Source organism: Oncorhynchus mykiss, chromosome 10 (assembly GCF_057628025.1).
Source record: "Oncorhynchus mykiss isolate SJ-2025 chromosome 10, ASM5762802v1, whole genome shotgun sequence".
Lineage (NCBI taxonomy): Eukaryota > Metazoa > Chordata > Actinopteri > Salmoniformes > Salmonidae > Oncorhynchus > Oncorhynchus mykiss.
Window position 1 is genome coordinate 61886286 of NC_143031.1, and position 27990 is coordinate 61914275.

General features: G+C 45.4%; 1 protein-coding gene across 1 annotated transcript; it reads left to right on the forward strand.

Annotated features, from left to right (window-relative positions):
- LOC110534410 (NACHT, LRR and PYD domains-containing protein 6) lies at positions 1-27943 on the forward strand. Its single transcript, XM_021619268.3, has 13 exons — positions 1-547; positions 6371-6517; positions 7604-7717; positions 8556-8997; positions 9425-9641; positions 9819-11589; positions 11787-11948; positions 12060-12233; positions 12350-12523; positions 23793-23966; positions 24133-24306; positions 24421-24467; positions 25594-27943. Exons 2-13 carry the CDS (start codon positions 6399-6401, stop codon positions 26118-26120), a joined length of 4095 nt encoding a protein of 1364 aa, XP_021474943.3. The 5' UTR covers positions 1-547; positions 6371-6398; the 3' UTR covers positions 26121-27943.
- The last annotated feature ends 47 nt before the right edge of the window (positions 27944-27990 follow it).

Genomic DNA, 27990 nt, shown 5'->3' on the forward strand with positions numbered 1-27990 from the left:
AAATGGCTACTTTCCATACTGAGGAGTTGGCAACGCCGTTTCCAACCCTACTTGCAAGGGTGCTCGAAGACCTGTCCTCCCACGTTCCCATTGAGCATGTTTAGGGATCAGATCTGTTTTATTTTTTTACATAAAAGTTGTTTGATTTAGTTTATTATTATTAATATTTTTTGATAGTTTGGTAGTTGTTTTGGTGTTTTGTTCCTTTTTTGGGAATCTTGTTTGCATCCTGCACAGTAGGTGGCAGAATGCAAATTAAATTGTGCGATCGCTAATATAACATAGAAGAACTACAATAACTACAGTAAGTGCAATGTATGGTTCTGAATCATAATTCAAAGGTAACGCGTAGCAAATTCACCGCTTGAATAATGTGATTTGTGTGATGATTTCCACCTTTTAATCGGTTGATTGTAGTGTAATCGGGTTCGGGTTTCTGCAACAAATACTTTTTTTTGAAATCGAAAGTAAATCTTTTGAATGACACAGCGGATCTGACTGCTAAGCTACCAGGCTGAGGACATGTTGCTGGGTGTTGGCCTCTAAGGTTAGTGTTGTTGTTTTTTGTATTTTATTTAATGGTGTGTATGGTTGTTAAATAATTGCCATATAAAAGCCTACTGTGGTGGTAGACCAATATATAGTACTTTTAGCTGATTTTAAGAGTGTCTGGCCTTGTTGTGACCTATAGGTTTGCATTCATTAAAATAGTTTTTCTTTTCAGCTATATGTATGTTGCAGACAATGTTGTAGTACTCGGTCTCGAGACGACAATTTGAGTGTCTCGGTCTTGTCTCGGTGTCGGACACAGTCGTACTCGGTCTCAGCCAGTGATGTAGGAGAGTGCACCTTTTGTAAAACACAATGGGACAGTGGTGTAGTGGATGCTATGCGCAGGTATACGCCTTATACCCACTTTTTTCAGTGGGCATTGCGTATACTCACTTCTTAATACCCACTGATGTATATCAAAGTCGTTTGGTGGAGGTATATGAAAGATCAATTATGTAGTACAATAGTGAAATCATGCACAAAGTAGCCTACACAATCGCAAAACACGTGTAGGCTGTACATATTGTCCAGTTTCAGGGGAATATCATCTGCATTCAGCAAGAGCGTGCAGGTATGGGATCAATATCATGCCAAATGTATTGTGAACTGACAGCATGCTTTTTGTATTCGTGTATCATGATCTGTACGAATAAGTACCAATCCTCAAATGTAAATCACCAATCCGCATATCTCTGCTATGTGCAAATATTTATGGAAGCCATTTTACTTAAGGCCCTTAGAAATGACCTGCATATCTGCAGTTATAAAAAAATTCTAATGCAATATATCGATTTACAAATACAAATCAAACAGTGTTTGTTTGTGGATAGTGAATTGCATTTGTGGATAGTGATTTACATTTGTGAAAGGGGATTTACATTTGTGGATTGGTACTTATAGATCACTCACTACCTTACAAGTTGTACTTAATAATACGTGTTTCACTACTTATTTACTATGTACATGAGTGGTAAGTCAGGACTGATGTTGACTGATTTCCTTATATGAATTGTAACTCAGTAAAATCTCTGACATTTTTGCATGTTGCATTTATATTTTTGTTCAGTGTACATAATATTAAATTGCCTTTATACAGTGCCTTGCGAAAGTATTCGGCCCCCTTGAACTTTGACCTTTTGCCACATTTCAGGCTTCAAACATAAAGATATAAAACTGTATTTTTTTGTGAAGAATCAACAACAAGTGGGACACAATCATGAAGTGGAACAACATTTATTGGATGTTTAAAACTTTTTTAACATATCAAAAACTGAAAAATTGGGCGTGCAAAATTATTCAGCCCCTTTACTTTCAGTGCAGCAAACTCTCTCCAGAAGTTCAGTGAGGATCTCTGAATGATCCAATGTTGACCTAAATGACTAATGATGATAAATACAATCCACCTGTGTGTAATCAAGTCTCCGTATAAATGCACCTGCACTGTGATAGTCTCAGAGGTCCGTTAAAAGCGCAGAGAGCATCATGAAGAACAAGGAACACACCAGGCAGGTCCGAGATACTGTTGTGAAGAAGTTTAAAGCCGGATTTGGATACAAAAAGATTTCCCAAGCTTTAAACATCCCAAAGAGCACTGTGCAAGCGATAATATTGAAATGGAAGGAGTATCAGACCACTGCAAATCTACCAAGACCTGGCCGTCCCTCTAAACTTTCAGCTCATACAAGGAGAAGACTGATCAGAGATGCAGCCAAGAGGCCCATGATCACTCTGGATGAACTGCAGAGATCTACAGCTGAGGTGGGAGACTCTGTCCATAGGACAACAATCAGTCGTATATTGCACAAATCTGGCCTTTATGGAAGAGTGGCAAGAAGAAAGCCATTTCTTAAAGATATCCATAAAAAGTGTTGTTTAAAGTTTGCCACAAGCCACCTGGGAGACACACCAAACATGTGGAAGAAGGTGCTCTGGTCAGATGAAACCAAAATTGAACTTTTTGGCAACAATGCAAAACGTTATGTTTGGCGTAAAAGCAACACAGCTGAACACACCATCCCCACTGTCAAACATGGTGGTGGCAGCATCATGGTTTGGGCCTGCTTTTCTTCAGCAGGGACAGGGAAGATGGTTAAAATTGATGGGAAGATGGATGGAGCCAAATACAGGACCATTCTGGAAGAAAACCTGATGGAGTCTGCAAAAGACCTGAGACTGGGACAGAGATTTGTCTTCCAACAAGACAATGATCCAAAACATAAAGCAAAATCTACAATGGAATGGTTCAAAAATAAACATATCCAGGTGTTAGAATGGCCAAGTCAAAGTCCAGACCTGAATCCAATCGAGAATCTGTGGAAAGAACTGAAGACTGCTGTTCACAAATGCTCTCCATCCAACCTCACTGAGCTCGAGCTGTTTTGCAAGGAGGAATGGGAAAAGATTTCAGTCTCTCGATGTGCAAAACTGATAGAGACATACCCCAAGCGACTTACAGCTGTAATCGCAGCAAAAGGTGGCGCTACAAAGTATTAACTTAAGGGGGCTGAATAATTTTGCACGCCCAATTTTTCAGTTTTTGATTTGTTAAAAAAGTTTGAAATATCCAATAAATGTCGTTCCACTTCATGATTGTGTCCCACTTGTTGTTGATTCTTCACAAAAAAATACAGTTTTATATCTTTATGTTTGAAGCCTGAAATGTGGCAAAAGGTCGCAAAGTTCAAGGGGGCCGAATACTTTCGCAAGGCACTGTACTGTATTTCACTCAATTTTAGGTCCCACGGGCTGTCCCAACACATAATGACATGCAAGTGAATTCTGACAGTGTAAAAGGCCCCTAGTTGAATCTAAAATGTTGTATTCTGTACTGATTTGAAGAGAAACAAGTTATTACTGTGCTTGATAAGATTAAAGACTCTCTCAGGGGACCCTATTTTCATTTTAGGGGAACCCATGTGGGTCCTGGACCCTAGGTTTGGGAACCACTGTACCCACTATACTACTAACCTCTCTCCCTGCTTGCTTCAATGCTTCCTCTCTCTGTGTATCTATTTGCCTCCTCCATTGCAGCCTGATTCACCACCGTCTGTCTCACTATTCTCTACAAAGAAAAGGTATTTTGTTATGAGAACTTATAGTAGCCCATCTTTTGATTATAGCTAGCTTAATTTCAGTCAACTGCTCCTGCTGAGGTCAGGCTCTGTTCAACGTTAGCTGCTAATGTCGTCCTTCTAGCCACCTAGTTATACAGTGCCTTGCGAAAGTATTCGGCCCCCTTGAACTTTGCGACCTTTTGCACGCCCAATTTTTCAGTTTTTGATATGTTAAAAAAGTTTGAAACATCCAATAAATGTTGTTCCACTTCATGATTGTGTCCCACTTGTTGTTGATTCTTCACAAAAAAATACAGTTTTATATCTTTATGTTTGAAGCCTGAAATGTGGCAAAAGGTCGCAAAGTTCAAGGGGGCCGAATACTTTCGCAAGGCACTGTAGCTAGCTACCTGGCTAATAGCCAGAGTCCTTGAGGTAACTAGCTAGCTAGACATCTGACTGAAATATCAGCGACTATTTACCAGTTGTACACTAATTTTCCAAGAGTCACGGGGGTTTGGGGGATGTCTGTTGACACGGCAAGAGTCGAGGGATGTTAAATGAATTCCCACTGACAGTGGCATTGTAGGTCTGGGCTGAGGTACACTACATGACCAAAAGTGTGTGGACACCTGCTCGTCGAACATCTCATCCCAAAATCATGGGCCTTAATATGGAGTTCGTCCCCCTTTTGCTGCTATAACAGCCTCCATTCTTCTGGGAAGGCTTTCCATTAGATGGAACATTGCTGCAGAGAATTGCTTCTATTCAGCCACAAGAGCATTAGTGAGGTCGGGCACTGATGTGGGGCAATTTTACCTGGTTCGCAGTCGGCGTTCCAATTCATCCCAAAGGTGTTCGATGGGGTTGTGGACAGGGCTCTGTGCAGACCTGTCAAGTTCTTCCACACCGATCTTGACAAACCATTTCTGTAAGGACCTCGCTTAGTGCACAGGGGCATTGTCATCCTGAAACAGGAAAGGGCCTTCCCCAAACTGTTGCCAAAAAGTTGGAAGCACAGAATCGTCTAGAATGTCATTGTATGCTCTAGCGTAAAGATGTCCCTTCACTTGAATTAAGGGGCCTAGCCCAAACCATGAAAAATAGCCCCAGACCATTATTCCTCCTCCACCAAACTTTACAGTTGGCACTATGCATTCCGTAAGGTAGCGTTCTCCTGGCATCTGCCAAACCCAGATTAGTCCGTCTGCCAGATGCCAGATGCCAGATGGTGAAGTGTGAGTCATCACTCCAGAGAAGGCGTTTCCACTGCTCCAGAGTCCAATGCCGGTGAGCTTTACACCATTCCAGCTGACGCTTGGTATTGCACATGGTGATCCTAGACTTGTGCGCGGCTGCTCGGCCATGGAAACCCATTTCATCAAGCTCCCGACTAATACTTCTTCTCCTGGCATCCGCCAAACCCTGATTAGTCCGTCGGACTGCCAGATGGTGAAGTGTGAGTCATCACTCCAGAGAAGGCGTTTCCACTGCTCCAGAGTCCAATGCCGGTGAGCTTTACACCATTCCAGCTGACGCTTGGTATTGCACATGGTGATCCTAGACTTGTGCGCGGCTGCTCGGCCATGGAAACCCATTTCATCAAGCTCCCGACTAATACTTCTTCTCCTGGCAACCGCCAAACCCTGATTAGTCCGTCGGACTGCCAGATGGTGAAGTGTGAGTCATCACTCCAGAGAAGGCGTTTCCACTGCTCCAGAGTCCAATGGCGGTGAGCTTTACACCATTCCAGCTGACGCTTGGTATTGCACATGGTGATCTTAGACTTGTGTGCTGCTGCTCGGCCATGGAAACCCATTTCATCAAGCTCCCAACTAATACTTCTTGCGCTGACCTTGCTTCCAGAGGCAGTTTGGAACTCGGTAGTGAGTGTTGCAATCGAGGACAGATGATTTTTACATGCTTCAGCACTCAGCGGTCCCGTTCTGTACTCGGCGGTCCCGTTCGGTCCCGCTTGTGGGACCTACTACTTCGCGGCTAAGCTCGTTGCCCCTAGGTGTTTCCACTTCACAATAACAGCACTGACAGTTGACCGGAATACCTGTTCTAGGTGCCCAGCTTGTCTCTGTCTGAACTACCTTCACTGCTTCTGCATACGACATGTTACACTCACTTCTCACCTGCTGCACTTCCACCTGTCTTTTCATCACTGCACAACTCTGATATGCCACACTATGGGCTCCCCCAAAGTTACAGCACTTTAACTGGACCCCATCTCCACATTCCTCATATGCATGTTCTCCCCCACACATCTCCTTTTGCCTGTGCACACCGTGCCCAAACCTTTCACAATTATAGCAACGCAGTGGTTTCTGAACATAAGCTCGCACATAGTAACTCATATACCCAATCCTAACTTTTCCTGGCAGTACCAGACCCTCAATGTTTAGTAGCACTGACAGGCTATCCACCTTCTTCCCATCTTGTGTCATCTGGAGGTGCTTTGCTTCATTAAGAGAGCATTCCCTTCAAGTGGTCCTTTATTTATTTAATGTTAACTATTTCTGGAACTCCCTTGGCTCACTGCCGTCCGGTTTTATCCGGCATGCTACTGTCAACCACTAGTTTACATACCTGCTTGAGTTTGAGCACCTTTTTGATGCTGTTTAGCATTGATATACACCACCACCACCAAACTTCCATCGCAAAGAACTTAATTGGCCTAATGGCCAACAGCCGGCGCTTATGGAAAGCACTGTTGTTCATTGTTGGTTGATAAGTGTATTTCCCGTTGATCTGTTCAGTCTGTAGGTGTGACCCACTGCCTCTAAAATGAGTCTCTCTGGGGAGAGAGGGGAGGGGACCGCTGCCTCTAAAATGAGTCTCTGGGAAGAGAGAGGAGGGACCGCTGCCTCTAAAATGAGCCTCCCTCAAGACATCAGCTCTGAGAGGTAAAACGTTCATTCTGAAATATACATTTTCCTTTATGTAATATTTTTTTAAACCGTACATACTTACACGTACAAAGACAACATACAGACGCACACGAACATCAACGATGTCACACCTGCCCAGACCCACCTGTTCTCACCCCTATCTTCAATACCTGCATTACTGTCCGCCACAAGTCCTCAAATTGCACCATTTTGTTTCTCTCCGTCACCCACACTCTTTCAATATTTAGATAATGAAGCATGTGATTTTTCCATTGTCTTAACGATGGTATTTAAGTATACTTTTTTTCAAGATGATTGACGAGAAGAGTATCCTCCAACCCATCGGGTAGCTCACTGCACCCTCATATTTTGGGGCGGCAAGTAGCCTAGTGGTTAGAGCGTTGGATTAGTAACCGAAAGGTGGCAAGATCGAATCGCTGAGCTGACATGGTAAAAAGCTGTCGTTCTGCCCTTGAACAAGGCAGTTAACCCACTGTTCCTAGGCCGTCATTGAAAATAAGAATTTGTTCTTAACTGACTTGCCTAGTTAAATAAAGATACAAAAAATATAAATAACATGGCTTAAAATATGCAGACAGACGGATTAAAAGTACATTTACATTGTAATACTTCTGACAGCCAACTTTCTAACTCTGCCGATAACCTTTGAACTTTATAGCATTCCCAGAAAGCAAGAATTATTGAGTCATTGTTAGTTTTACACTTAAGACATGACGTTGCCGTTGTGCTATAGAATTTGTGAAACGTGTCTAATATATTCCACACGTTAATTTATACGGGATTAAGCATACAGCGTTTTCATTAACTCATTTCGTAAGTTGAGTTCCAACATTCCCTCCATCTTGTGCCAATATCAGTTATTTTTAAGTCTTGTTCCAATAGTTTATATTATTTAACTAAGAGGTTGTCAGTTGGATATGCTCTCTGCAAGGTTTTGTATAGCTTACCTATCATATGAACATCTTTTTCTGACTCAAATAAGATTGCTCCAATGTCCAAAAGATGTATACATTCTGAGTTACAGTTATGGAACTGTTGAAACGTAGTTGTTGAGGTGGTCTGTTTCCCTGTTTTGTTTAGTGTCCAGCATCACCGAGCAGAGTCATCTACACCCAGCCTGTTATCAATGAAGAGTGACAACTCAATGTTTCTTCCACCTACTTTCAACCAGGAAACACAAACCGCTGACAAAGGGTATGATAAGATATAAGCTACACTTGGGTAGACAATGGGTAATTGATGAAGCTTGGGTAGAGGATGGGTAATTGATGAAGCTTGGGTAGAGGATGGGTAATTGATGAAGCTTGGGTAGATGATGGGTAATTGATGAAGCTTGGGTAGAGGATGGGTAATTGATGAAGCTTGGGTAGAGGATGGGTAATTGATGAAGCTTGGGTAGAGGATGGGTAATTGATGAAGCTTGGGTAGACGATGGGTAATTGATGAAGCTTGGGTAGAGGATGGGTAATTGATGAAGCTTGGGTAGAGGATGGGTAATTGATGAAGCTTGGGTAGAGGATGGGTAATTGATGAAGCTTGGATGGCGGATGGGTGATGAAACTGGAAGTCACATGTTAATGTTTCCATGGCTTTCTCCAGAGTCAGAAAGAGAGCAAAGTTACCTACACACAGCCTGTTATCAATAAAGAGTGACAACTCAATGTTTCTTCCACCTACTTTCAACCAGCACCCCCTAAATGACAAAAGGATGGAAAGACATAAGCTCACAAATCAAATAACTATAGGCATAATAGAACAATGTCCAGAACACTTACTATTGCTATAGTTCTTGAATAAAACGGTTTATTGCAACTCACTGTATGGTCGTAAGAAATGCCTAATAAAAACACTATTTTTGAGAGGTAAACAGCAACATGCATCTCATGACTCGTCAGGACATAAATAAAGTGAATATGACAATGCATTGCAATAACACTCAACTTATGGCTCATTTATGCCTTGTGGTTCATTTGCATTGAACAAGCAGGTTGAGAAAGACATATAAACTGTTCTCCCTTCCTCATCTCTTTAGTGGGCTAACAATAGACCTGTGTGCCAAGTGTAAAAGAGGGCCAAAGGATCAGGTATCCATCCCCGGTGGACACAGTTACTGCAAGCAGTGCGTAAGTGTCTTGGTCTCACCTAAACCTCTCCAACATCAGCACTCCGAGTCAAGTCACCACTACGCTGGACCTGGAGACGTGGCCTGTGATCTCTGCACTGAGAAAAAGCTCAAAGCTGTGAGGTCCTGTCTGAACTGCACTGCCTCCTATTGTGAGAGCCACGTAAGGCAGCATTACATAGTAGCGGCACTGCGAAAACACACCCTGGTGGAGGTGACAGGAAACCTGGAGCAGAAACTCTGCCAGCTGCACCACAAAGCTCTGGAAGTCTTCTGTAAGACCGACCAGATACTCGTCTGTAATGTATGTGCCGTGGAGGACCACAGAGGCCACAGAAAATGCTACATAGAGGTAAGAAATTATGTTCTGTATCTATTCTTACTAGAGGAACACAACATTGAATAACCATCCCACTGGGCAAAATGTTGAATCAACGTTGTTTCCACGTCATTTGAACACCCCAAAAATAAATGTGACGACGTTGAGTCAACGTGGAAAACTGACTGGATTTGAAAAGTCATCAACGTAGAAGCATTTCGGCTTTTTTTCACCCAAATTTGAACCTAAATCCAATGACATGTTGAGGTGTGTTGTTAAATTCACGTTAGTTGACAACTCAACCAAATGTAAATCAAAACTAGACGTAGAACTGACGTCTGTGCCCAGTGGGATCTAGCGTTGTAGGCTGAACAACTTTTAAATCTTTCTCTTATCTTGCGGTCTTGTTTATATATTGACAGCTTTTTCACCAGATTGCTTTCCTCTGCCTTTTTCGTAGATCCCCATGTTGTTGGACACTTCATCTCTACTAGGTCAGTCAATGAAAAACATGAGTGATTTGAATCTCTTCAAAAATCATCTGATCCATTGTTACCCAGAGTGCTTTGAGACCCAGCTGGACAATGAAGATGTTCGAGATTTGGTTGAGAAGATGCTGGAGAGTTTTGGAACCGAGGGTGCCTTGAAGATCACACTGAACTTTCTAGACATAAGAAGTAAGACTGCATTTCAGACAAAGGATCAAAGGGGGTTACAACCACCATCTCTTACACTTCAACCTCCATTTATCTAAATCACTTCTAACGACATTGTCTTGATAAATTAGTTTCACTTTTGAACTACTGTATCTTCTTGTTTTGTGGTAACTGATATCAATCGTATTCTTTTCCTAGATAAAACTCTTTGGAAAGCCAGGGAAATTAAAACTAAACTGGGGCAGAAGTTTCAACAAATATTTCAAGGAATTGGACACCATGGAAAGCAAACTCTCTTAAATGACATCTACACAGAGCTCTACATCACAGAAGGTGGAAGTGGAGAGGTCAATAATGAACATGAGGTGAGACATATCGAGGCGGTTTCTAAGGAACAAACCACACAAAAGACCGCAATCAAATGCAACAACATCTTCAAAAGGTTACCTGGACAAAGAAAACCTATCAGGACTGTGCTGACCAAAGGAATCGCTGGCATTGGAAAAACTGTTTCTGTGCAGAAGTTCATCCTTGACTGGGCAGAGGGAAAAGCAAATCAAGATATTCATTTCATATTTCCTCTTCCTTTCCGCGACCTTAACCTGAAAAAGGGTCAATATAGTCTGATGCAACTTCTGCAATACTACTGCCCAGATCTAAAAGATATTGACAGCATTCAGTGTGGTGAAATCAAAACTCTTTTCATTTTTGACGGTCTGGATGAGTGTCGACATCCTCTAAATTTCCAGAACAATGAGGACCTGTATGACATCAGAGAGCCAACCTCAGTGGATGTGCTGCTGACAAACCTCATCAAAGGGAACCTGCTTCCCTCTTCTCATCTCTGGATAACCACACGGCCAGCAGCAGCCAATCAGATACCCTTTGAGTGTGTTCACCAGGTGACCGAAGTAAAAGGTTTCAGTGACCCACAGAAGGAGGAGTACTTCAGGAAGACAATCGGTGATGAGGACCTGGCCAGCAGAATCATCGCACAGATGAAGACATCAAAAAGCCTCTACATCATGTGCCACATGCCAGTCTTCTGTTGGATATCAGCCACTGTCCTTGAAACAATGCTAAAAGAAACAAAGAATGTCGAAGTCCCCAAATCTCTGACACAGATGAACACCCACTTCCTGCTCATCCAAACCAGTGTGAAAAACAAAAAGTACAACAAAGCCACAGAGAAAAACCCAAAGAAACTGTCTCAGTCAGACAAAGGCATGATCCTGAAACTAGGAAATCTGGCTTTCCAACAGTTGCAGAAGGGTAACCTTATCTTCTATGAGGAAGACCTGACAGAGTGTGGCATCGATGTCACAGAGGCATCAGAGTACTCAGCCTTGTGTACAGAAATGTTTAAAGACAAATGTGGGCTATACGAAGACAAGGTCTTCAGCTTTGTCCATCTGAGCATTCAAGAGTTTCTGGCAGCAGTATATGCTTTAGAGTCATGGCTGGGGAAGTCTGAAAATGTGTTTGATGAATCATTCAAGTGTGACAAGTTGTCTGACTTACACATGAGTGCAGTGGACAAAGCCTTGCAGAGTAAGAATGGACACCTGGACCTGTTCCTTCGATTTCTTCTGGGCCTCTCACTGGAGTCCAATCAGAATCTCTTAAAAGGCCTTCTGACAAGGAGAGGAGGTCAAACACCGAGCATTGAGGAAACATTCAAGTACCTTACAGACAAGATTAAGATGGAATCCTCACCAGAAAGGATCATCAACTTGTTCCACTGTCTGAATGAACTTGGGGATAACTCTGTAGTTGAAGAGATCCAGACCTCCCTGCGATCAGGAACTCTTTCAGAAACAAAGCTACAACCTCACCAATGTTCAGCCCTGGCCTTTGTGTTACTGATGTCAGAGGGGGTGCTGGATGAGTTTGACCTGAAGACATATAACACATCAGTGGAAGGTCGTCTGAGGTTGCTGCCGGTAGTGAAAACCTGCAAGAAAGCATCGTAAGTTGTGTTGTATAATGAGATGCCGGACACCCGACATTAAACTCAGAAAATATAGGTGTAGATTGACCATCATCTGAGCTACTCTAAACATTGCATTTGTTTGAAGTAAGAGACTCCTTTTTCATTGTGTTTATGCATGTCATATTATTATTATTAAGGTTTTGAATATCTAAAAGTGTAATACATCTCTTTAGACTGGCTGGCTGTGACCTCACATATCCATCCTGTTGGACTCTGGCCTCAGCCCTGCGGACACCAAACTGCCCCCTGACAGAGCTAGACCTCAGCTACAATGAATTGGGAGACAGAGGAGTGAAGCTGCTATTCAGTCCACTCCACAACATACAGACACTTATGTGAGCATCCTGTGTGTGTGTGTGTGTGTGTGTGTGTGTGTGTGTGTGTGTGTGTGTGTGTGTGTGTGTGTGTGTGTATAATGTTAAAGTGTGTCCTCCTTTCCACTACAGTCTAGGTCCATGTGGTCTGACAGAGGGTTGCTGTTCACATCTGGCCTCAGTCCTGAGTGCACCCAACTCACAACTGAAACAACTGGAGCTGAGATACAACAACCTGCAGGACTCAGGAGTTACACTGCTGTGTGCTGGACTGAAGGATCCAAACTGCAAACTGCAGACACTAGGGTACGTGTGTTTGTGCGCGCTGCATGCACATGTTTGTTTATGTTCATGTACTATTGTGTGTGCGTGTGTGTGAGTAAGATCGTGTTAGCTATACAATGTTCCTCTACTCCCTCCAGCCTAAGTCAGTGTGGTCTGACAGAGGGTTGCTGTTCAGATCTGGCCTCAGTCCTGAGTGCACCCACCTCACAACTGAAACAACTGGAGCTGAGAGACAACAACCTGCAGGACTCAGGAGTTACACTGCTTTCTGATGGTCTGGTGGATCCAAACTGTAAACTACAGAAACTAGGGTAAGTGTGTGTGTGTGCACGTGTGTGTGTTAGGGCTAGTGTTGCACAGTTTACCAAACGTAGGTGCTTTTTCGATACTTAACATGACAAATGGTTCTGTTCTTACTTTCCTCCGGCCTGCCCCACTTAGCCTGCACTGTGCTGCATTATGTTAGCACCCCACTTAGCCTGCACTGTGCTGCATCATGTTAGCTCCCCACTTAACCTGCACTGTGCTGCATCATGTTAGCTCCCCACTTAGCCAGCACTGGGCTGTATCATGTTAGCTCCCCACTTAGCCAGCACTGGGCTGCATCATGTTATCTCCCCACTTAGCCAGCACTGGGCTGCATCATGTTAGCTCCCCACTTAGCCAGCACTGGGCTGCATCATGTTAGCTCCCCACTTAGCCAGCACTGGGCTGCATCATGTTAGCTCCCCACTTAGCCAGCACTGGGCTGCATCATGTTAGCTCCCCACTTAGCCAGCACTGGGCTGCATCATGTTATCTCCCCACTTAGCCAGCACTGGGCTGCATCATGTTAGCTCCCCACTTAGCCAGCACTGGGCTGCATCATGTTATCTCCCCACTTAGCCAGCACTGGGCTGCATCATGTTAGCTCCCCACTTAGCCTGCACTGTGCTGCATCAAGTTGGCTCCCCACTTAGCCAGCACTGGGCTGCATCAAGTTAGCTCCCCACTTAGCCTGCACTGTGCTGTATCATGTTAGCTCCCCACTTAGCCAGCACTGGGTTGCATCATGTTAGCTCCCCACTTAGCCTGCACTGGGCTGCATCAAGTTAGCTCCCCACTTAGCCTGCACTGTGCTGCATCATGTTAGCTCCCCACTTAGCCAGCACTGGGCTGCATCATGTTAGCTCCGCACTTAGCCAGCACTGGGCTGCATCATGTTAGCTCCCCACTTAGCCAGCACTGGGCTGCATCATGTTAGCTCCCCACTTAACCTGCATCATGTTAGCTCCCCACTTAAACTTCACTGGACTGCATCATGTTAGCTCCCCACTTAGCCAGCACTGGGCTGCATCATGTTAGCTACCCACTTAGCCAGCACTGGGCTGCATCAAGTTAGCTCCCCACTTAGCCTGCACTGTGCTGCATCATGTTAGCTCCCCACTTAGCCAGCACTGGGCTGCATCATGTTAGCTCCGCACTTAGCCAGCACTGGGCTGCATCATGTTAGCTCCCCACTTAGCCAGCACTGGGCTGCATCATGTTAGCTCCCCACTTAACCTGCATCATGTTAGCTACCCACTTAACCTTCACTGGACTGCATCATGTTAGCTCCCCACTTAGCCAGCACTGGGCTGCATCATGTTAGCTCCCCACTTAACCTGCATCATGTTAACTACCCACTTAACCTTCACTGGACTGCATCATGTTAGCTCCCCACTTAGCCAGCACTGGGCTGCATCATGTTAGCTACCCACTTAACCTGCACTGGGCTGCATCATGTTAGCTCCCCACTTAGCCAGCACTGGGCTGCATCATGTTAGCTCCCCACTTAGCCAGCACTGGACTGCATCATGTTAGCTCCCCACTTAGCCAGCACTGGGCTGCATCATGTTATCTCCCCACTTAGCCAGCACTGGGCTGCATCATGTTAGCTCCCCACTTAGCCAGCACTGTGCTGCATCATGTTAGCTCCCCACTTAGCCAGCACTGGCCTGCATCATGTTAGCTACCCACTTAACCTTCACTGGACTGCATCATGTTAGCTCCCCACTTAGCCAGCACTGGGCTGCATCATGTTAGCTCCCCACTTAGCCAGCACTGGGCTGCATCATGTTAGCTCCCCACTTAACCTGCATCATGTTAGCTACCCACTTAACCTTCACTGGACTGCATCATGTTAGCTCCCCACTTAGCCAGCACTGGGCTGCATCATGTTAGCTCCCCACTTAACCTGCATCATGTTAACTACCCACTTAACCTTCACTGGACTGCATCATGTTAGCTCCCCACTTAGCCAGCACTGGGCTGCATCATGTTAGCTACCCACTTAACCTGCACTGGGCTGCATCATGTTAGCTCCCCACTTAGCCAGCACTGGGCTGCATCATGTTAGCTCCCCACTTAGCCAGCACTGGGCTGCATCATGTTAGCTCCCCACTTAGCCAGCACTGGGCTGCATCATGTTAGCTCCCCACTTAACCTGCATCATGTTAGCTACCCACTTAACCTTCACTGGACTGCATCATGTTAGCTCCCCACTTAGCCAGCACTGGGCTGCATCATATTAGCTACCCACTTAACCTGCACTGGGCTGCATCATGTTAGCTCCCCACTTAGCCAGCACTGGGCTGCATCATGTTAGCTCCCCACTTAGCCAGCACTGGGCTGCATCATGTTAGCTCCCCACTTAGCCAGCATTGTGCTGCATCAAGTTGGCTCCCCACTTAGCCAGCACTGGGCTGCATCAAGTTAGCTCCCCACTTAGCCTGCACTGTGCTGCATCATGTTAGCTCCCCACTTAGCCAGCACTGGGCTGCATCATGTTAGCTCCCCACTTAGCCTGCATTGTGCTGCATCAAGTTGGCTCCCCACTTAGCCAGCACTGGGCTGCATCAAGTTAGCTCCCCACTTAGCCTGCACTGTGCTGCATCATGTTAGCTCCCCACTTAGCCTGCACTGTGCTGTATCATGTTAGCTCCCCACTTAGCCAGCACTGGGTTGCATCATGTTAGCTCCCCACTTAGCCTGCACTGTGCTGCATCATGTTAGCTCCCCACTTAGCCAGCACTGGGCTGCATCATGTTAGCTCCCCACTTAGCCAGCACTGGGCTGCATCATGTTAGCTCGCCACTTAACCTGCATCATGTTAGCTACCCACTTAACCTTCACTGGACTGCATCATGTTAGCTCCCCACTTAGCCAGCACTGGGCTGCATCATGTTAGCTACCCACTTAACCTGCACTGTGCTGTATCAAGTTAGCTCCCCACTTAGCCTGCACTGTGCTGCATCATGTTAGCTTCCCACTTAGCCAGCACTGGGCTGCATCATGTTAGCTCCGCACTTAGCCAGCACTGGGCTGCATCATGTTAGCTCCCCACTTAGCCAGCACTGGGCTGCATCATGTTAGCTCCCCACTTAACCTGCATCATGTTAGCTACCCACTTAACCTTCCCTGGACTGCATCATGTTAGCTCCCCACTTAGCCAGCACTGGGCTGCATCATGTTAGCTCCCCACTTAACCTGCATCATGTTAACTACCCACTTAACCTTCACTGGACTGCATCATGTTAGCTCCCCACTTAGCCAGCACTGGGCTGCATCATGTTAGCTCCCCACTTAGCCAGCACTGGGCTCCATCATGTTAGCTCCCCACTTAGCCAGCACTGGGCTGTATCATGTTAGCTCCCCACTTAGCCAACACTGGGCTGCATCATGTTATCTCCCCACTTAGCCAGCACTGGGCTGCATCATGTTAGCTCCCCACTTAGCCTGCACTGTGCTGCATCATGTTAGCTCCCCACTTAGCCAGCACTGGGCTGCATCATGTTAGCTCCCCACTTAACCTGCATCATGTTAGCTACCCACTTAACCTTCACTGGACTGCATCATGTTAGCTCCCCACTTAGCCAGCACTGGGCTGCATCATGTTAGCTACCCACTTAGCCTGCACTGTGCTGCATCAAGTTGGCTCCCCACTTAGCCAGCACTGGGCTGCATCAAGTTAGCTCCCCACTTAGCCTGCACTGTGCTGTATCATGTTAGCTCCCCACTTAGCCAGCACTGGGCTGCATCATGTTAGCTACCCACTTAACCTGCACTGGGCTACATCATGTTAGCTCCCCACTTAGCCAGCACTGGGCTGCATCATGTTAGCTCCCCACTTAGCCAGCACTGGGCTGCATCATGTTAGCTCCCCACTTAGCCTGCACTGGGCTGCATCAAGTTAGCTCCCCACTTAGCCTGCACTGTGCTGCATCATGTTAGCTCCCCACTTAGCCAGCACTGGGCTGCATCATGTTAGCTCCGCACTTAGCCAGCACTGGGCTGCATCATGTTAGCTCCCCACTTAACCAGCACTGGGCTGCATCATGTTAGCTCCCCACTTAACCTGCACTGTGCTGCATCATGTTAGCTCCCCACTTAGCCTGCACTGTGCTGCATCATGTTAGCACCCCACTTAGCCAGCACTGGGCTGAATCATGATAGCTCCCCACTTAGCCAGCACTGGGCTGTTTCATGTTGGCTCCCCACTTAGCCAGCACTGGGCTGTATCATGTTAGCTCCCCACTTAGCCAGCACTGGGCTGCATTATGTTAGCACCCCACTTAGCCTGCACTGTGCTGCATCATGTTAGCTCCCCACTTAACCTGCACTGTGCTGCATTATGTTACCTCCCCACTTAGCCTGCACTGTGCTGCATCATGTTAGCACCCCACTTAGCCAGCACTGGGCTGAATCATGATAGCTCCCCACTTAGCCAGCACTGGGCTGTATCATGTTAGCTCCCCACTTAGCCAGCACTGGGCTGTATCATGTTAGCTCCCCACTTAGCCAGCACTGGGCTGCATCATGTTATCTCCCCACTTAGCCAGCACTGGGCTGCATCATGTTAGCTCCCCACTTAGCCAGCACTGGGCTGCATCATGTTAGCTCCCCACTTAGCCAGCACTGGGCTGTATCATGTTAGCTCCCCACTTAGCCAGCACCGGGCTGCATCATGTTATCTCCCCACTTAGCCAGCACTGGGCTGCATCATGTTAGCTCCCCACTTAGCCTGCACTGTGCTGCATCAAGTTGGCTCCCCACTTAGCCAGCACTGGGCTGCATCAAGTTAGCTCCCCACTTAGCCTGCACTGTGCTGTATCATGTTAGCTCCCCACTTAGCCAGCACTGGGTTGCATCATGTTAGCTCCCCACTTAGCCTGCACTGGGCTGCATCAAGTTAGCTCCCCACTTAGCCTGCACTGTGCTGCATCATGTTAGCTCCCCACTTAGCCAGCACTGGGCTGCATCATGTTAGCTCCGCACTTAGCCAGCACTGGGCTGCATCATGTTAGCTCCCCACTTAGCCAGCACTGGGCTGCATCATGTTAGCTACCCACTTAACCTGCATCATGTTAGCTACCCACTTAACCTTCACTGGACTGCATCATGTTAGCTCCCCACTTAGCCAGCACTGGGCTGCATCATGTTAGCTACCCACTTAGCCTGCACTGTGCTGTATCATGTTTGCTCCCCACTTAGCCTGCACTGTGCTGTATCATGTTTGCTCCCCACTTAGCCTGCACTGTGCTGCATCAAGTTAGCTCCCCACTTAGCCTGCACTGGGCTGCATCATGTTAGCTCCCCACTTAGCCAGCACTGGGCTGCATCATGTTAGCTCCCCACTTAGCCTGCACTGGGCTGCATCATGTTAGCTCCCCACTTAGCCAGCACTGGGCTGCATCATGTTAGCTCCCCACTTAGCCAGCACTGGGCTGCATCATGTTAGCTCCCCACTTAACCTGCATCATGTTAGCTACCCACTTAACCTTCACTGGACTGCATCATGTTAGCTCCCCACTTAGCCAGCACTAGGCTGCATCATGTTAGCTACCCACTTAACCTGCACTGGGCTGCATCATGTTAGCTCCCCACTTAGCCAGCACTGGGCTGCATCATGTTAGCTCCCCACTTAGCCAGCACTGGGCTGTATCATGTTAGCTCCCCACTTAGCCAGCACTGGGCTGCATCATGTTATCTCCCCACTTAGCCAGCACTGGGCTGCATCATGTTAGCTCCCCACTTAGCCTGCACTGTGCTGCATCATGTTAGCTCCCCACTTAGCCAGCACTGGGCTGCATCATGTTAGCTTCCCACTTAACCTGCATCATGTTAGCTACCCACTTAACCTTCACTGGACTGCATCATGTTAGCTCCCCACTTAGCCAGCACTGGGCTGCATCATGTTAGCTCCCCACTTAGCCAGCACTGGGCTGCATCATGTTAGCTCCCCACTTAGCCAGCACTGGGCTGCATCATGTTAGCTCCCCACTTAGCCAGCACTGGGCTGCATCATGTTAGCTCCCCACTTAACCTGCACTGGGCTGCATCATGTTAGCTCCCCACTTAGCCAGCACTGGGCTGCATCATGTTAGCTCCCCACTTAGCCAGCACTGGGCTGCATCATGTTAGCTCCCCACTTAGCCAGCACTGGGCTGCATCATGTTAGCTCCCCACTTAACCTGCATCATGTTAGCTACCCACTTAACCTTCACTGGACTGCATCATGTTAGCTCCCCACTTAGCCATCACTGGGCTGCATCATGTTAGCTACCCACTTAACCTGCACTGTGCTGTATCAAGTTAGCTCCCCACTTAGCCTGCACTGTGCTGCATCATGTTAGCTCCCCACTTAGCCAGCACTGGGCTGCATCATGTTAGCTCCCCACTTAGCCAGCACTGGGCTGCATCATGTTAGCTCCCCACTTAGCCAGCACTGGGCTGCATCATGTTAGCTCCCCACTTAACCTGCATCATGTTAGCTACCCACTTAACCTTCCCTGGGCTGCATCATGTTAGCTCCCCACTTAGCCAGCACTGGGCTGCATCATGTTAGCTCCCCACTTAACCTGCATCATGTTAACTACCCACTTAACCTTCACTGGACTGCATCATGTTAGCTCCCCACTTAGCCAGCACTGGGCTGCATCATGTTAGCTCCCCACTTAACCTGCATCATGTTAGCTACCCACTTAACCTTCACTGGACTGCATCATGTTAGCTCCCCACTTAGCCAGCACTGGGTTGCATCATGTTAGCTCCCCACTTAGCCTGCACTGGGCTGCATCAAGTTAGCTCCCCACTTAGCCTGCACTGTGCTGCATCATGTTAGCTCCCCACTTAGCCAGCACTGGGCTGCATCATGTTAGCTCCGCACTTAGCCAGCACTGGGCTGCATTATGTTAGCTCCCCACTTAGCCAGCACTGGGCTGCATCATGTTAGCTCCCCACTTATCCTGCATCATGTTATCTCCCCACTTAACCTTCACTGGACTGCATCATGTTAGCTCCCCACTTAGCCAGCACTGGGCTGCATCATGTTAGCTACCCACTTAACCTGCACTGGGCTGCATCATGTTAGCTCCCCACTTAGCCAGCACTGGGCTGCATCATGTTAGCTCCCCACTTAGCCAGCACTGGGCTGCATCATGTTAGCTCCCCACTTAGCCAGCACTGGGCTGTATCATGGCTGGACACAAAGCAAGTCTTCTAGCAAAGCGCAAAGCGTGTGCCCCTCTCCACTGTCCTCCGGTATTCATTTAGCAAACTTGATAACACATCACAGACACAAGAAAGAACTCTTCACAGAAATGTTGCAGCAGCCTACACCTGAGCAATATGGGAATGTGATTTTCTCCAGCTGCAGGCTACAGCTCCCTGTCCCTTCTTGCGCTCTGGCCGGGGTAAACAAAGTGGGAATGTTATGTTTATAGCCTGTTTATAGCCCATTTATCTGTGTTAGGAGAAAATGTGAACGAGATCAAATTTGGTTTAGTCTATATTCAAACTTGGGCTGGCTAGGCCTCCTTGACTTTTTCAATCCAAAATTGTTAACTGAAATTAATCAAACACAATACTGATCACATAGACTGTGTGAGTTACTTTTTAATTACATATGCAAAGGCTCGGCCCTCTTAGTTCTATTGTCCAACTGCAATGGTTGTCTCCGTGTCTGTGTGAAGGAAACCCCTGTTAGCCTAGTTTTAAAATATAATTCATATGAACAAGTACAAGGTTGCTACAGTTTGACATCGTCCCTAGGGCCAGAGGTTTTTGCAGATTCTTTTTTTTAAACCATGTGACCTGATTAGAAAATCTCTGGTCCCACTCCCATCATTGCCCATAGAGAAAAAAAAAAGTTTTTACAACTGATGAACTGTTGCATTCGGTTTCAAGGACTATGTGGTAGTGGGGAAAAAAATGGTTGCATTCGGTTTCAAGGACTGTGTGGTAGTGGGAAAAAAATGGTTGCATTCGGTTTCAAGGACTGTGGTAGTGGGAAAAAATGGTTGCATTTGGTTTCAAGGACTATGTGGTAGAGGGAAAAAATGGTTGCATTCGGTTTCAAGGACTATGTGGTAGTGGGAAAAATGGTTGCATTCGGTTTCAAGGACTATGTGGTAGAGGGAAAAAATGGTTGCATTCGGTTTCAAGGACTACGTGGTAGTGGAAAAAACTGGTTGCATTCGGTTTCAAGGACTATGTGGTAGAGGGAAAAAATGGTTGCATTCGGTTTCAAGGACTATGTGGTAGAGGAAAAAAATGGTTGCATTCGGTTTCAAGGACTATGTGGTAGTGGGGAAAAATGGTTGCATTCGGTTTCAAGGACTATGTGGTAGTGGGAAAAAAACTTACTTTCCTTGCTCGCTTACAGCTGACGGACGATAAGATCAATTCACTACCTTAGTACTTTGTTTTTGATAATCGATAAAGCTAAATATGCTGATTTCAAAGGTGATTGCCACCAAAAGTTTATTAATTTACTTCATCTCACTTCTCTCCCAAATATGATCTATTGCCTCAGCGGACTGTGTGTGTGTGTGTGTGTGTGTGTGTGTGTGTGTGTGTGTGTGTGTGTGTGTGTGTGTGTGTGTGTGTGTGTGTGTGTGTGTGTGTGTGTGTGTGTGTGTGTGAGAGAGAGAATAGGGCACGTTTTGCCTCGTCCCAAATGGAACGTAAACAGATTGTTTGTCATCTGTAGCCCCATGCTATCAGCCAAAGCAAGCTCAACTCCTATTGCACACACTCCTATTGAATATGCATTCACCTGCATTGTGAATAGGTCTAGGCTACATCTTGATTTACCCAGTTTATCAATAGAGGTTTACCATTCAAATAAATTATCACCATTTTGTTGTTACGTAATTAGATAGTTTTTTACCAAAGTCAAATGGATTGGATGATCGATTCGTTAATGCACGCAGGGCTGTCTCTGAAAAATGTTGATGTAAACATTTTCAAATGTAATGATATTGGACTCAAAAGATGCCCAACGATTGAACAGAGCAGTAGTTTATCTGTCTGGATCAAGTGCCATTCTGTGACTTTGGCTAATGTGCCTTCTTTTTTTGCCATGGAATCGTGATGGTATCGAGTGTGGTGATACTAGACCTGGTATCGGTAATCGAAGCCAGAATTCTGGTATCATGACAACACTAGTTAGGGCTGCGCAATTAATCGAATTCACATCAAAATTGCAATATTGACATGTGCAATATCCATATCGCAATATTTTGAAACAGCTGCATGTAACGTCCATTTGTATAGTTTACTCTGTTTGTCGTCTCTCTCCCTCTCGCCTCTTGCAGCTGCTTCCCACACACATAAAGACTCCTCCCCACTTTTAGATATAAGTTTGCATGCTGTTCTGTTAATTCAAATGCAGTCAACCGATTGCTCCAAACAAGAACGATGCTGCTTTAAAAAACTGCTTCTTAACATACATTTCTGTGATTGAAAAAAATTTGCAGAAGTGTAACGATGTATTCTATATCGCAAATCAAATCGCAATTACGTTTTCTGCCCATATCATGCAGTCCAAGCGTGTTTCTTTTGCTCTTTCTTTTGTGTATATATATATACACACACATATACATACACACATATACACACATATACATACACACACACACACAGTGCAGTCAGAATGTATTCAGACCCTTTCCCTTTATCCACATTTTATTATGTTACAGCCTTATTCTAAAATGGATTAAATAGATTTTCCCCCCTCATCAATCTACACGCAACACCCCATAATGACAAAGCAAAAACAGGATTTTAGAATTTTTTGCAAATGTATTACAAATAAAAAAACTAAACATTCAGACCCTTTATTCAGTACTTTGTTGAGGAACCTTTGGCAGCGATTACAGCCTCGAGACTTTGGTATGACACTACAAGCTTGGCACACCTGTATTTGGGGAGTTTCTCCCATTCTTCTCTGCAGGTCCTCTCAGGCTCTGTCAGGTTGGATGTGGAGTGTCACTGCACAGCTATTTTCAGGTCTCTCCAGAGATGTTAGATGGGGCTCTGGCTTGGCCACTCAAAGACATTCAGAGACTTGTCCCGAAGCCACTCCTGCGTTGTCTTGGCTGTGTGCTTAGGTTCATTGTTCTGTTGGAAGGTGAACCTTTGCCCCAGTCTGAGGTCCTGAGCGCTCTGGAGCAGGGCTTTCATCAAGGATCTCTCTGTACTTTGCTCTGTTAAACATCCCCACAGCATGATGCTGCCTCCATGCTTCACCGTAGGGTGGTGCCAGGTTTCCTCCAGACGTGACGCTTGGCATTCAGGCCAAAGAGTTCAATCTTGGTTTCATCAGACCAGAGCATTTTGTTTCTCATTGTCTGAGAATCCTTTAGGTACCTTTTGGCAAACTCCAAGCGGACTGTCATGTGCCTTTTACTGAGGAGTGGCTTCTGTCTGGCCACTCTACCATAAAGGCCTGAAGTGCTGAGAGATGGTTGTCCTTCTGGAAGGTTTTGCCATCTCCACAGAGGAACTCTGGCGCTCTGTCAGAGTGACTATCGGGTTCTTGGTCACCTCCCTGACCAAGGCCCTTCTCCCCCGATTGCTCAGTTTGGCCGGGGGGCCAGCTCTAGAAAAAGTCTTGGTGGTTCCAAACTTCTTCTATTTTAGAATAATGGAGGCCATTGTGTTCTTGGGGACCTTCAATGCTGCAGAAATGTTTTGGTACCCTTCCCCAGATCTGTGCCTTGACACAATACTGTCTCTGAGCTCTACGGACAATTCCTTCGACCTTGTGGCTTGGTTTTTGTTCTGATATGCACTGTCAACTGTGGGACCTTAATATAGACAGGTATGTGCCTTTCCAAATCATGTCCAATTAATTGAATTTACCACAGGTGGACTCCAATCATAGAAACAACACAAGGATGATCAATGGAAACAGGATGCACCTGAGCTGAATTTCAATTCTCATAGCAAAGGGTCTGAATACTTATGGAAATAAAGTGTTCATGTTTTTGATACATTTGCAAACATTTCTATTAAAAAAAAACGGTTTTTGCTTTGTCATTATGGGGTATTGTGTGTAGATTGAGGAACGTTTTTATTTAATCCATTGTAGAATAAGGCTGTTAATGTAACAAAATGTGGATAAAGGGAAGGGGTCTGAATACATTCCGAATGCAACGTGTGTGTGTGTGTGTGTGTGTGTGTGTGTGTGTGTGTGTGTGTGTGTGTGTGTGTGTGTGTTTATCTGTAATTATCATGAATCCATCCTCAACATACTCTTGTGAACCCATGCTGCAGCCTAAGTCAGTGTGGTCTGACAGAGGGTTGCTGTTCATATCTGGCCTCAGTCCTGAGTGCACCCAACTCACAACTGAAACAACTGGAGCTGAGAGACAACGACCTGCAGGACTCAGGAGTTACACTGCTTTCTGATGGCCTGGCGGATCCAAACTGTGAACTGCAGACACTAGGGTAAGTACAGCTATTTAAAGAAGAACAATGTTGTGAATTATTTATGTTGTCATTATTGTCTGTCAAAGTCTGGTTTTGTTTGTGTCATGGACAAACGTATAAAGTAGATGCCACGTGGTAGATCATTACACCAACCTAGACCGCTGTTGTGTCTGTCCCTCTGTAGACTGTCTGGCTGTGAAGTCACAGGGGAGGGCTGTGCTGCTCTGGCTTCTGCTCTGAGGTCAAACCCCTCCCACCTGAGCGAGCTGGACCTGAGCTACAATCACCCAGGAGACTCTGCAGGGGGACTGCTTTCAGCTGGTAAAGGGGATCCCAGATGCAAACTGATGAAGCTGAAGTAAGAAAACAATTATGCAGACAGTAAGACCTGGTAGTGTGAGGAGCTTTTCTATCACGAGTGCGCGTGTGTGTTCCTTGTTACGTAATCACCGTGTTGTTGTTTTTACTACAGTGTGGATCACGGTGCAGAGTGCAGGCTGGTATCCGGGCTGAGAAAATGTAAGTCCCTTCAATTGTAATCAACTGCATCTTCAGAACTACAGATGTAGTAACTAATGCATACTTCCACGTACAAAATAACATTATATACGATTTCGTTTTTTTCCGGCGTTGAACAAACAATTGACCTATTTTTTTATATCACATTCAGTATGTCTTACCAGTGTAAGAGATCTTAATTGAAGGGGCAATGTGCAGTTCAAACGACAGCAAGGTGGTAACCCCACCACCGTTTTTTGGTAAACAACTGAGGGATGGGGCTGGAGAAATTGAACCACTTTCAAATTCATAGAGCCGTGGGTGCAAGGACTGACAATCAATGAGATCAAAGTTATAGTTTGAACCATGTTTTGAGGCTATACAGTGTTTGTTCACAAACATTGGAGTAAAACAAGCTTATATTTTGGGTTCTGATGGGGTACGACCATTGAACTAAGCTCACGAGTCATTTATTAGTTATATTCTTCAAGAATCAATGGATATAAAATATACACTGAGTATACCAAACATTAGGAACACTTTCCTAATATTGAGTTGGCCAACATACACAATCCATGTCTCAAGGCTTAAAAATCCTTCTTTAATCTGTCTCCTCCCCTTCATCTACACTGACTGAAGTGGGTTTAACAGGTGACATCAATACGGGATCATAGCTTTCAGCTGGATTCACCTAGGTCAATCTGTCGTGGAAAGAGCAGGTGTTCTTAATGTTTTGTACACTCGGTGTATATCGCTAACTTAAAAGTCCAAAGATGTATGTAGCGACTGCAGATTGCCCCTTTAACCATACCAGTGTTATACATGCGGTAGTTCCTCAAAGAACTCTGGTTCTGGATTTACCTCAAACCCTGAGGTAAAAAATAGCTCTTGAGGTCATCGGGGGTAAAAAAAAAAAAAACAGATTGTCAAAAACTATACAAAGTTTCCAGCCAGTAGGAGGGTGTTTGCCTGCTCTCCGTGTTACTGCAAAAAATAAATCATTTAAAAAAAATACTTTTGATTACATCATTGAGAGTAATTCACTTAGTTTGACTACAGAACATAGAAAATGACTCGTTTCACTTATGTCGACACTGGTAGGGTGCTGGAGATAATGAATATGATCACGTGTCCCCATTGTCTACAGATGCCTGTCAGCTCACCATGGACCCAAACACAGCAAACGCACACCTGTTACTCTCTGAGGAGAACAGGAAGGTGACACGGGTGGACAAGGAGCAGCATTACGAAGACCATCCAGACAGATTTAAATGGCATCCCCAAGTTCTCTGCAGAGAAGGCCTATCTGGATCTCGATATTACTGGGAGGTGATGTGGGATTGTGGGGAGCCTGACATTGGAGTGACTTACAAAGGAATGAGTCGGATGGGATGGGGGTCTGACAGTTGGATTGGACAAAATACCAAGTCCTGGAGTTTGAACTGCGCTGGTGAAGGTTACTATTACTTTTACAATGCGGGAGGCAATATCACATTCTTCCGTGGTCCTGTTTTGCACAGAGTTGGTGTGTATCTTGACTGGCCTGCTGGTACTTTGTCCTTCTATAGTGTGTCCTTTGGTAAACAGAAACACCTTCACACATTCTACACCACATTCACTGAACCCCTCTATCCTGGGTTTTGGATATACCCACACTCTTCCTTGTCTACATAAGTAGGGGGTGCTGCAGCTATCCCTGAACATTGTTAATAATTTTCCAAAAATGCACAGTGTATAAATACAAATATTTTCCCCTAAATGATATTACTCCTGTCTGAACAGACCAATAAAACTCATCAAAAATACTGAACCAGAGAGCAAAAATCTGAGAATTAGTAGCATCTAGAAAGTTAGCTGTGGATTTTATCGTAAGCACTTCCAGTCAGGAAGGCTGCAGCACATGCAGCTAATATAGAACAACTTGTTATGGGGCGGCAGGTAGCCTAGTGGTTAGAGCGTTGGGCCAGTAACTGAAATGTTGCTAGATCAAATCCCTGAGCTGATAAGGTAAAAATCTGTCCTTCTGCCCCTGAACAAGGCAGTTAACCCACTGTTCCTAGGTGGTCAATTGTAAATAAGAATTTGTTCTTAACTGACTTGCCTAGTTAAATAAAGGTCACATAAAAAAATGACGTTGTGGTCATGTTGTCAATGGGAACTGCCATCTGTGGATTGTAATTCTATGGTTGGTTATGTCGACACTGCCTTAAACACTATTTCTGAAGGAACAGCACTGTTTTTCAAAGTAGCTTATCTTGAGATAAGATAATTGCAGTGTTTCCCAAACTTGGGGGTCGCCTGACTATAAAATTGCACTTTGTTCATAGAACCGGGGTTACCTGAGTAACCTCATGTAGTCACACAATATGTTTTTTATTTTTTTATTCCTAAATGTCGATCTAACTTAACGGTTTAAGCTACAAAACATTATGACCCCATCACTGAAAGCTAATACTCTCAGGCACACATACACACACACAAAGGTATGTGGACACCCCTTCAAATGTTGTGATTTGGCTATTTTAGCCACACCCGTTGCTGACAGGTGTATACAATCATGCACAGCCATGCAATCTTCATAGACAAACATTGGCAGTAGAATGGCCTTACTGAAGAGCTCAGTGACTTTCAACGTGGCATCGTCATAGGATGCCAAACAAGTCAGTTCGTCAAATTTCTGCACCGCTTGAGTTGTCCAGGTCAACTGTAAGTGCTGTTATTTTGAAGGCGAAATGTCGAGGAGCAACAATGGCGCAGGCATAAGGTGGTAGGCCCCACAAGCTCACAGAATAGGACCGCTGAGTGATGAAGTGCCTAGCACGTAAAAATGGTCTGTCCTCGGTTGCAGCACTCACTACCAAGATCCAAACTGCCTCTGGAAGCAATGTCATCACAGGAACTGTTCGTTGGGAACTTCATGGAATGGGTTCCATTGCCGAACAGCCGCGCACACAAGCCTAAGATCACCATGCGCAATGCCAAGCATCGGCTGGTGTGCTGTAAAGCTCGCCGCCATTGGACTCTGGATCAGTGGAAATGCCTTCTCTGGAGTGATAAATCACACTTCACCATCTGGCAGTCCAATGGATGAATCTGGGTTTGGCGGATGCCAGGAGAACGCTACCTGCCTTAGTACCAACTTTAACAGTTTTGTGGAGGAGGAATAATGGTCTGGAGCTGTTTTTCATGGTTTGGGCTGGACAGTCTCATAGCAATACCTTGTCATTATGGGGTAGTGTGTGTAGATTGATGAGGAAAATGTTTTATTTAATCCATTTTAGAATAAGGCTGTATAGTAACAAAGTGGGAAAAGTGAAGGGGTCTGAATACATTCTGAATGCACCAGGGTGGCTACCTTGAAGAATCTCAAATTTCAAATATATTTGGATTTGTTTGTTTGTTTTTGGTTCCTACATGATTCCATGTGTTATTTCATAGTCTTCACTATTATTCTACAATGTAAAAAATAAAGAAAAACCTTGAGTAGGTGTTCTAAAGCTTTTGACCGGTTGTGTGTGTGTGTGTGTATGTTTGTGTGTAAATA